The sequence below is a fragment of the Sciurus carolinensis genome, chromosome 9 (assembly GCF_902686445.1).
Source record: "Sciurus carolinensis chromosome 9, mSciCar1.2, whole genome shotgun sequence".
Taxonomy (NCBI): domain Eukaryota; kingdom Metazoa; phylum Chordata; class Mammalia; order Rodentia; family Sciuridae; genus Sciurus; species Sciurus carolinensis.
This window is the reverse complement of record NC_062221.1, coordinates 39,896,248-39,907,986: the sequence shown is the minus strand read 5'-3', so window position 1 is coordinate 39,907,986 and position 11,739 is coordinate 39,896,248. Positions and strand designations below refer to the sequence as shown.

General features: G+C 35.9%; 1 protein-coding gene across 1 annotated transcript in view; it reads right to left on the bottom strand.

The window, feature by feature from the left end:
- The window catches only part of LOC124993589 (EGF-like and EMI domain-containing protein 1), a 623,779-nt gene that overhangs the window by 10,917 nt on the left and 601,123 nt on the right, over positions 1–11,739 (bottom strand). Inside the window, 2 exon segments of the mRNA XM_047565459.1 lie at positions 1,233–1,361; positions 5,650–5,781. Of these exon segments, the coding sequence (XP_047421415.1) occupies positions 1,233–1,361; positions 5,650–5,781 (261 nt within the window).

Here is an 11,739-nt window from a genome sequence, read left to right as displayed (position 1 = left end):
GCTGGCAGTTGAGAACCCAGAGGCTGTATCCATTAAGTGTCCATCGTCCCTACCTGGATTCAAGACTTTGTTTGATTTGTTTTTTATCCTCATCAGTACAGCAGGAAGGAAAATTAAACAGAAATATTACCCTTATGCAAAGAAGACAGAGTAGCTTCCTGGCAGGGAAATCCAAGCATTTCAGGTATCTTCAGCATAGGAAAAACTTAGTATTCTGTCCATGCACAAACTCAGCTATCATTCTTTCAAACAGGATCATGACTGAACGAATTTCACAGTCTGATCACATAGCTTGAGGTGTGCATGCTTGATGATGTTTATAGCAGTTCTTCTCCTTGTAAGATCATTTACCAATGGAACTTGTGCCCTTTCCATAGTGAGGTATGAGATTACAGAACAGAGCACGAAAACGTCATGTGCCGCTTAATGAATGATCACAAAATGAACATCTTCATCTAAAGCTCCCAGTCCCCAAATTGCTAAGGCCAGGACTGCCCCCATTATGTGCTCTCCTTCCCTATGTTCCAGAATAATCATCATGATCCTAACTTCAAATACTAGGGTCTCCTTCTGACTCACAGCAGAGTCATAGGTGATGAGTACATCCGAAATTATTTGGGTTAAGCAAAAACTACCCAAATATTTAGAAACCAAAAGATCTGGTAACAATGAAATACATTTGCTCTGTGTGTCTAAACCTGTACATTTTTAAACATTCTTCACCTTTCTGTCCCTTAAACTTTATGTCAATAGTTTTGTGCCATACAGGTAAGGTCTTTGGATTTTGTGGCACTGTTTACTTTCTAGTGATTACTTTTTGTTTACTTATGAATTAGCAAATTGCTGAGGATAATTGAAATGGTGGGACTTAGACAATGAGTTTGACATTGTGAGTGCAGGAACAACCTGTTTGCTCTGTTCTTGGCAAAAAGATTTTCTAATCTTGATTTGGGGCCAGAATTACTGGGGTAGGAGGGATTATGACCCAAAAGATCACTTTCATTATTTTGACCAATTTCAGCCCTCAACCAAAATCTTTCACAAGTACTTCTCAACCATGAATTTAGGTCTGCTTGTGTTTGCTGTTACTGCAGTAAATTATTAAGTGAATTACAACAGCATTTATTCTTTGAACTGCAATCCTTAAAAACCTCAACTTTAGCATATCTGCTACCTGTATTGGGCATGGAACCATCAGCACACCCACTCCATAATAGATAAGAGTAACTTACTTTGACTGCAGTCTGCTCCGATGAAGCCAGGAGGGCAGTGACAGGTGCCAATCATGGTATCACAGCTACCACCATTCAAGCACTTGCATGTCATTTGGCAATATGGGCCGTAAGTGCCTTTTGGGCACCCTGTTAAAGGAGACCAAAACCATATGTGGTGCCATAACTTAAAGCAGTCCATAGTCATGTAGTTAATTCAACATTCCAATTATTGCTCTATGGTATTTTCAGGCATTTCAAGTTACTGATTCAAGGATGCGAAGATATGAGATTATATAGAGGTCCACTAAAATCATAGAGATGAATGGATATCAGTAGCTTAAGAAGATATTGGACTTAACTTTGAGCTTCCTTGGAAATCTATCTCTAAAGAAAGCTTAGAATGGGAGACTTTTTCTAAACAAGAGTATTTCATTCCAACCTAGATATATGTATTATTTTGCTTAAGGTTTAAATGCTATAGTTTGTTTTGTCTGGAATGATCTAGGCTTATTTAATAAAAGTAAGATTTCAAAAGATGCCAAATAAAGGATGCTTTTCATTTTTTGTTAGCTTTCAATTGTCTGTTTTCATATCTGTAGATGTATGGTCTACCAGGATGCTACCTATATAAGAGATAAGGAAATGTTTAAAGAAGGGTTTTTCTGAGATTCAAATTTTTATAATCTCCATCTATGTCCTGTCCCCAAACTCATGGTTCTTACCTGGAGTCTTAGATTTTGCTAATAGTCTCAAAAAGTGGCTTTGTCTTCTTTCCCTTGTCCTTCTAGTTTAAAAAATAAAATTCTCTACAATGGAAATGGGAAGCAAAATACCCCCAAATTGTTCAGACCAGGGTTTACTTCTCTGGTATAGCTGTGGTGTTTCTTTATTCCTCTTCTGTGTAAAATGATGAATTCACTTTGCATTCTCTCCTGTCATTCTCTCTTTCCAAGGGATCTCATTTCTCAAAGCTAATTGACCTCTTTTTTGGTGTATAGCATCCTTTAGTATTCCCAAGTAGTTCTTTATTTCCTGACCTTATAAAAACTTAATAGAGTGTAACACTCACTATAAAATTAATGATTTAAAAAGGTGTCTTCTTCTCTTCTCCCATTCACTAAGATACAAATTCTTCCAGCACATCCTACTGGGTTAGTCATGTGAATGTTTATAGTTTTTATCAAATTACTAACATAGTAAAGTGAATGTATAAAGCTGAAAAATAATGTTCAGTGGCTTGGTTTTAGGGAAAAACACATAAGACAAGCTGAAAATAGAGAGGGAAGCAGGGAGGTCTGGTATATATTGCTGACATGTTGCTTCTAAAAAAAGAGGCTGAATTAACAACTGTTGATTAGTATGGAAAACTCTAGAGTCACATTACTGTGAAGTGAAAGATGGCATGAATTTCTGTGCAAGTGAAGAAAAGAGCAACAGTTTAGAAAATGAAACTGATGCTCTTATTGAGGAAAATGTTGAATTGCAGATATAATTCTGAGTAACAAAGAGTCAGCATCTCTGTTGAAAGGACTGAAGGGCTTAAATATAAATATTTGATTAAGTCAAACAACTGATACCTGTGATGGTCTATATTTGAAGATAATTTTCACATAAGTTGAAGTTCCTTGGGAAACATAATTTCCCTTTGGCATATAACTAACTGCAGACTATCTTAATGGTGGTTTTACATTTGATAGAATCAGCCCTATCTATTCCTTTTTCATACGGAGAAAAACACCACCTCATTTCTGGACTTCAACTTAATTATCCTTTTGAAATGGGAATACCGAATTTGATGAAATTAGTCTACTAAGGAAGATGCCATCTTTCAAAGATAGTATATGCTAACCTCTTAGTCCCCCAACTCATTAAATTTGTATCAAGACCATGGTATATGTTTATAAAAGTGCTCTAAACTTTTTTCAAGAATAATTATTTTATTGATAATTCTACTTTATCATTCAATTCTCTATTACGTGAAAGTTGGATTTCTGGAATCATGCAAACAACCCTTGCTCAAATGTTCACTATATTTAACAAGGAAACACACCCAGGACATAATGATTTCATTTGGCTTTTCTGAGTAAAATTCAGTCCCCCTCCCTCATTTCCTAATGTTCCATTTGATCATTACTTGGCCTTTTCTTGATCTTTTACAATTATTTCTCTCTGGAAATGTTGTCTCCCTGGCAAGGGGTATTTAGTTATTTTCCATTACAAAGTGATTTTTCCCTGTCGTTGCACAATCCCCTTCTGCTCCTTCATTCTAAGAGAGAGCTTGGATTCGCATTTACAGTTCTGGTTTGTTTAAATATTAAAGATTAAATGGCAAGTCTCTCTGCTACTGTATGCTCTGATGATGTGAATGGCATTTGGTAGTTTCATTAGAAACCTAGAACAAACAAGGCTATTACTGAATCCTGAGACAGCTCCCAAGCAAGTGAACAGCATGATTCAGTTTTCCACAGTCTGTTTTCCTAGGGTTTGACCAGGTTATTCACCATGCATTTACCATTGTTACACAGTATTGCTTTATTGTTAAAAAAAAAAAAAAGGTACTAACATTTGGTCTTGCTGAATATTTATTGCTATGAGCAAAAACATTACTGTCAAACTTCCATGAATGACTTGATTTCTTCCTCCTGGCCCTGGTAAGCTATTTTGTGGCCCACATTTCTCAAAGCATTCTATACCAAGTGTGAGGCTGTTCCGAATACTTTGAATAGAACTGGTTATGGTTATAGAGGACTCCTTAACTTTTCTTGAGGAGAGTAGATATAAACAGTATGTATTGCAAGTTGCAGAAATAAAAGGTTTCCAGGGTCTGTGCTACTTTTAGACCTCTCATCGGTCATAAGAAAAACATAACAGGGTGAGTTTGCCTCTGCTGGGCAGTTATTGTGCTTTTCCTACCTGTTATCCACAAGCTGGGACTGACCTGCCTATGAGAATTAAGGAGAAGTGGTGAGATTCTTATTGCAAGTCTGCCTGCTTCCTCTGACCTCTGCCGAGAGAAAATTTTAATTCTCTACTCTGAACTTGAGAACATGAAAGCCCAGTTGTTCTTGGCTGCGGCAACTTTTGCTTTGGAGCCAGCTACACCTTTTATGGATATTTTCTTGAATCCTTTTTCATAGTCCTGTAATTATAGTGGATGTTGCCAAGGAACCCTTGCAGCCACATTCACCACGTGTTGCTTGGAACTCAGCCAATTTGACCAGGCAGGGGAGCAGCTCCCCTGATCTAGCCAGCCTCCCTGTCCCAAGGTGAAGCCACCCTCCTTAGCCCAGGCTAGCCCCCCTTCTGAATGAAAGCATAACCTGGGTGTATGCAACTCAATCTTATTTTTATTAAGAGAAAAATGATATCCTGGATATCACGATGGAAAAATATCTCAAGATAGGTATCTTCCTTTTTTCTAGTATAAGGCTGTTTGAAATGTGCCATCATAAAAAACTAATAGAAATTGATTAATTTTATATTTAAGTTCTTCAGCTTAAGTTTGAATAACTTTAATCGTTCTGGGCCTCAAACAAAATATTAATTGAAACCATTTTCATATGTGTTTAATTGTGTTTTTAGCTGGTAATGTTTAAAGTTAGGAAAAAAATCAAGAAGTGACATTCAAAATATATATTCTATGGCTTGTAGAAAATTAAATAGCTTGATCATGAGTTTATGTTTAAGTGATATTTGGGGGGAAATAAATCCCCAAATCAGTCGTATTCTTGTAGAATTAGGAAAGGAAAGCAGAAGCAATCTGATATGGGAAGGACTAGGGAAGAAAGAGAGTACTCAGAGCCAAGTGGAGGAAAAATTGAAACTGAGGCCAAATCATTCTATTCTTAAACCAATAAAAAGTACATTATAAATAATTACAAGCTTAAAAATTAAGTAGCTGACTGAACATTTTAACATGCTCCTTGGGACATTTTTTTTTTTCTTGTACATTCTTCAGCAACCATTTTCAATGTTAAAACGTCCTAACAAGTCAATATTAAGATCTTTGTCTAGGGACTATTCTTTTTTATCACATGAGAGGAGCCAACTGGCATTTTGTCATTTAAGTGAGTTATCATTTACATTCCAGAATAAGAATTTGATTCAATTTTTCCTAAGCAGACCCTGGAACTAACTTACTATGTGAATCACTTTAACTACATTGTCGTTTCCCACATGTTGATTTATAAGTTCATCCTTTCCTCTCTTTTCTCTTTCTTTTCTTGTTGGATATTTGTGAAGAACTTGGGTATATTTTGAATGGAAAAGGCAAATAAAAGAAGGAGTTACACAAGAAAATACATGCTTTAAACTTCAAGTAAGAAATCCCATGGAATTTGCTATGAATTAACTTTTGCCTTTTAGTATTCTAAGCAATGACCCAACCTATTGGTGTCTCCTCAGTAAATTACAACTAAACAGAGACCACACTTACGGAGATGACAGTGGTTTCCATGGTAGCCAGGCAGACAGGTACATCTCCCTGTGACTGGGTGACAGTCCTCATTCTCCGCTGAACACTGACATACCTGGTTACAGTCCTTCCCATATGTGCCTGGTGGACAAACTAAGGGGAAGAGGAAATGTAAACCCAATGAATTAAATTTGTCTGTGTAAATATAGCTCTAAAAGTGAAAGCAGGGAAAAATTTATTAAATAAGACCATTGCCTACAGAAGTGTGCTGCCCTTTGGGATTTAGGTTTCATTAAATTTACTTGGGGATTACTTCACTGTTTGATTTTGTTTTGTTCAGTCAATTTGTGACCGACCGTCAAGGGCCAGCTGCAATTTTCTTGTCACTGAAAAAAAAATCATAGGGTGATGTCAGGTAAAATCAACCAAAATAATAGTATAATTCATGAGGGACCACATATCTGGATAAAGATATTTTTTTCTGGTACAGCTGGTTTAAACTCTCAAGGTTGTTTCTCTCTGCACATTAGCATGTACTATATTTGTGTCACTTGTCAGCCACTCTGCTGGATTCTGCTGTTTCCTTTTACAAACCAAATAGTAACAGCTTTCCCTCCAACTTTTAAATAAAATAATACCTTTTCTTTCAGAAAATAAAAAGGTTTTCTGGGTATTTTTCATCTTATAAAATGGAGTCAAGTAGACATTTTGAGTTTCATGATCATACAGATTCAAATAGATTCAATGAAAAAAGCAGACAAGTTGGTCATGAGGTCCTGCAGGCCTAAAATTGAATAATAATTTCTGGACCAATCTTTCTATTTACTACCAGGAGTATAAGAAAGAAGTAAACTCTTTTCAAAGACCTTGTGTTTGAGAAATTACTGGTTGTTTTATTGTCTCCCTCCATATTTTTGTTTGTGGTTTCTTAAGTCCATTCTGTCCCTTGTTTTTGTAGCATCTGTTATTCTAAAGAATACTTCATCTTCCAGCTTTCTTTAAATAAAACAACAAGAAGGATGGAATTTCTAACTATGGGCCAGTGGTTACGTGCTTAGTACTAACATCAAAGAGATCAAACTCAGGGTGGTTAACAACAACAACCAAACACACACGCACACACAAAACACACACACACAAAAGCAAAATATTCACTAGAGGGCTTTTCCTTTGATTCTTGACTGGGCATTCACAAATATGAGACCAATAATTGGGATCTTACTCAGCATCTGAGCAGCCGTTCTTGTACTCTGCTGTTGGTCTAGACATTCTTTTATCTAGAAGTCACTGATCATTCAAATATCTATCAAAGACACATTCATCCTGAAATTTCCAAATACACCAAGAAGTACATCTGTCTTTACTGTCTGAAAAGCTTATTTATTTGATAAGTGACTGAACAAGAATGACCAATGATGGGATCTCAGGTGGCAGGAGTAGATCTGGGATGTTCTTTCTCCCTTCAGCTCCTGTCAGTAAACACATGAGGGCATCACCACATTCCCCTGTGGCAGGAGGGAAGGAACTACTTAATGGGAGGTTTCTAACAGGAAGGGGTGACAAACAATCAAAACTATAAAAATATGTGCCATTAGAGACTTCTGAAAGTTTTAGAACCCCAGAGCTGAAGTTACCAAAAATTGTTCCCATCATTGGGAAGACCTGTTCTGGGTCACAGGGATTACATGAGCAAAAGCTTGTTCTTCCCACAACAAATAAACACACAAAAGAGTCCTCCAAGAAGATCAATTACACTGAGAAATCCAAGTGGCTAGGCTGGGAACCATAAGGTTTGTATAATAAGTTGTAGTAACCTGATCTTCATATCCATTTCCCATCTGGAGGTTTGGAACCCGCTGGCATAGGGTTTTGAGGGAAGTGCCATTTGGGTTGCTGTGTTTTGAGAGGGCCATCAAAAAATTGCACAGGTCTAAAAGTGTCCAATGAAGGTGGTGTGGTCCAGGGTCAGGTGGCCCTTTGCTACACCACTGACCTTATCCCTGGCTTTGGAGAAGTTAATTAAGCTGTAAGACTTTCAATTTTCTTTTCCATATAATGAGATTAATGGACTCTATCTCACAGATTGTTATTAGTAACACAGAGGACACAGTAAAATGTAGTAATATATAACTCACAGTGCCTAGGCAACATTTTTCCCTCTCTGTTAAAACACATTTAAAATCAGAATCAACTGTCCAAAAAAAGGTGCTCTATGTAGACAAACCACAGAATAACTCCACATAATTATGAAGAAACTTTGTCTAGAATTTACAGACCATCTTTCCATGTATCTGCTATTCAGAGAAAATTATTTCTTAAAAACAAACAATGAAATCACTTAATATGAAGTTTCTGTTACACATATATAGCAAACTTATCCACATTCTCATTAATTTTTCCACTCTTTTGGGGCTTTATGAAACCATTCACAACTGTTGGCTACTTTTCTATCTTTGGAGAACCCCAGAGACATTTTAAGCCTGCACTATTGAACTCTGGAGAAATCAAAATTTTAGAAGATATAAATAATTTGCTCATGAAAAGTTGACCTCTTCGTGCTCTTATGGTCAGTTCTCCAGTGGATGTTTAAACCTCATTAAAGGAATTTACAATTTGTACTGTAAAGCAATAAAATGAAAATGAAAATAAAGAAATAAAAGCAAGGAATAACATTCTAAATGTTATGCAAAAAGAAGTTTTGAGAAATATTACAGCATTTCTTAGATTACACAGTCACTATGAAACACATTATCAATTGTCACTTGGCTAAAAACATGACTTTGACTAAAGATTCAGAGGAAATCAAGTTAATGCAAAGCCTGGTAGCTTTCTCTGCAAGAGAAGGTCATAAGGAACAAAAACAATTCCTCTCATTAGTTTATTTTCATATGTGTCCAGATGTACTGCAGTGTGTGCTTCAGCCCATCTCGCAAGACCTGCAGAATTCTGGAATCTTCTCTTTCAATCAAGAAATGTTGACTACACTGTGGTCCAGGTTCACAACAGTGAGCAAGATCAGACCTGATTTTTGTACCCATGAAGCTCACAAAACTAGGAGACAAAAACAATCAAATAAGGGCTGGAGATATAGCTCTAATGGTAGAGTGCTTGCCTCGAACACACAAAGCCCCAGATTCAATCTCCAGCACTGCAAAAACAAAACAAAACAAAATCAAATAATCATTCAATCAAATACCTAATTTAAACATATTAAAAGGGTGCAGAGTGTTTTGTGGGGAATAACATCAGGGACTCAAATTTAGACACCAAGTGAGAGATGGATGTTTGGTTACAGATATTCTCTCTAAGGAGATCATGACTTCACTGAGATCTGAAACACTAAAGAGGTGGTGTGAAGGGAGAAGTGGAGTGGGAGGAAATAGCAGGGAGAAGAAGAAATATCAGAGGGAAAACCCTGGTCACTTGAGAAACTGAAGTGAGTCTTAAGGAGAACATGGGTGAGAGTACATGTATGATGGACAAGGGTCACAATCTCATCATATAAACATTTCGTATCCTAAGGCTGCCATAACAAGTGTGCATTTATAAATCAGTGACTTAAAACAACACAAAATTATTATTTCACAGTTCTGAAGGCCAGAATTCTAAAATTCATCTGTTGGAAGGGCTGTCTTATTTCTAGAGGTTTGAGTAGAGAATCTTCTTCCTTGCTTCATCAGGGTTCTAGTAGTCACATGCATTCTTTGGCTTGTGGCATCTCCTTCCATCTTCAAACAAAAGCTTAGGTTCTTGCTTCTCTGATCTCTTTATAAGAACTTTTGTGATTATATTAAGTCCACCCAATAATCAGAAAAATCCCTCATCCATCTCAAGATGCTTGATTTAATCACATCTGCAAAGTCCTTTTGCCATGTAAGGTCATGTGTCCACAGGTTTCAGGAATAAGGACATGGGTATTGTGGAGGCCATTATTCAGCCTACCACACTTCCATGTTCCTAATCATTTCAAGTAACTTCTGATTTATTCCATAGAGATCATGTTATTATAGGGTCATGTTCTCCATAGTAACCTGATGAATAACTCTTTTTAGAAATGAATACAAATCTCCTCTCTATATTATAAAAAATTACAGGGAAAAACTATTATCAATTATTTTTAAAAAATTATATTTATGGATCCAAAAGAGGAGTATTAATACAATGTCACATTGAAAATGACTTGAGGGGCTGGCCTGTAGCTTAGTGGCAGAATGCTTGCCTAGCACATGTGAGGCAATCCTTAGCACTACTTTAAAAAATAAATAAAATAAAAGCATGCTGTCCATCTACAACTACAAAAAAAAAAAACAACATTTTTTTAAAGAATAAAAGAAAATGACTTGGGATTCTTCAGAGAATCTTTGAAACTGTCTTGGGATTCCCAGCACATCTAAAAGGAGATCCAGGAATAATAACTGTGCATTGAAAAAGAAATATATATATATATATATATATATATATGTATTGTATATTTATATAATATATAAATATCTAACTATGTATTATATAAACATATATAATTATGTGTTATATATTTATATATCACTTTCCCAGTGCTGCTACTTAGGAAATGAGACTAATGCTAACATTATTTAGCCTTGAAGAAATCACAAAATCTAGTGTTTTAACTCACTAGATAGGAAAATCAGTATGAAAAATTTTACATTAACATTTTTTCTTTGGCCATGCCGGTGCACACCTGTAATCCCAGCAGCTCAAGAGGCTGAGGCAGGAGGATCCCAAGTTCAAGGTTAGCCTCAGTAACTTAGTGTGACCCTAAGCAACTTCATGAGACTGTCTCAAACTAAAAATTAAAAAGGGCTGGGATGTGGCTTGGTGGTTAAGTTCTCCTGGTTCAATCCCTATTACCAGAAAAAAAAAAAATCTTGTTTACCTTTTATGAGCCATTGCAAGAACTGGTTAACCCAGTTTGAGCTAATGTATCCAATGCCTCTTTTTAGTTGAAAATCATTCTGGGTAGCCAAATGATCATAAAACATCTATGGGTGGCTTCCACGTAGATTTAAGCTATCTATCCTTATAAATCTATATTTTACTCTTTGAATTGACCAGTGAATATACTCATAAATAAAAATAAATGGGCAATTTATTTTAATCTTATGTATTTTAAATCTTTTTGGCCATCGATTAACCTGGATAGAGATAGTATCCAAAAGATCTCGGAAGAAGAGAGTCTGCTATTTTGATTATTAACTTCCCAGGCATTGAATTTATTTTTATTAAAAATTAAGAAGTCAGCTTTGCTAAGATTCAACTTGAGACAAAATGAATTAGAGATACAAGTTCGACAACCCTGACAACCTCATAAACTCTGCATCTCACCTAGTTAGATATTAGGCTACATTTTCTAATTCAACTTTCTGTTTCTGAGAGGTAAGAATATTCTTCTCAAAGGCAATTATTTACTTTTTCCATAAAATTTAAAGACAAATGAGATATCAACTAGAAGATTTAAATAATTGATTCTTATTTATCTGATCTATTGGTTTATATAATTATTGTCCTTGAGCAATACTTCTGCATGGCAAACATTTTATAAGATGGTATATAGAAACCATACCTATAAAAGAATTAATTTTTTTTTGTTCAATCATGATTGATTGGCAGGACATATAGTAGCTTTTATAAGAAGACCCTGTTCAGACTAGCAAGATCATTGTGTGACCCTAAGATCTTAGTCTTTCTACTGTGGCAGTTACAAACTCCATGGCTATCTCTAGTAGCATAGTGTCCCTAACAAATTAAATAATCATCAGCAGAAAGAATAGTGTTTTGAATTGTTAAAAGAAGTCCTTTATCCTGCCAATTAAAAAAAAAAAGCTTCCACTTTCACAATAGGCAGAGAGGTGTATTCAAATTTTGTCTAATATTTTGCTTTTCGCAAATTGGGATTGACCTTCTGTGGTTTACGACAGCGTCTTTTTTCTCAGGTCTTTATCAAAGGCCCAAAACCACCAGGGTGATAGATCAGCTGTCATCCACCCGTTCCTCAGAATGTCTTTGTATTAAACTAATGGTCCAGCAGAGCAGCCAGCCTGACAGGAAGGTTATTTATTTGCAATCTGGTAAAAGAACTGACAACTTCATTGT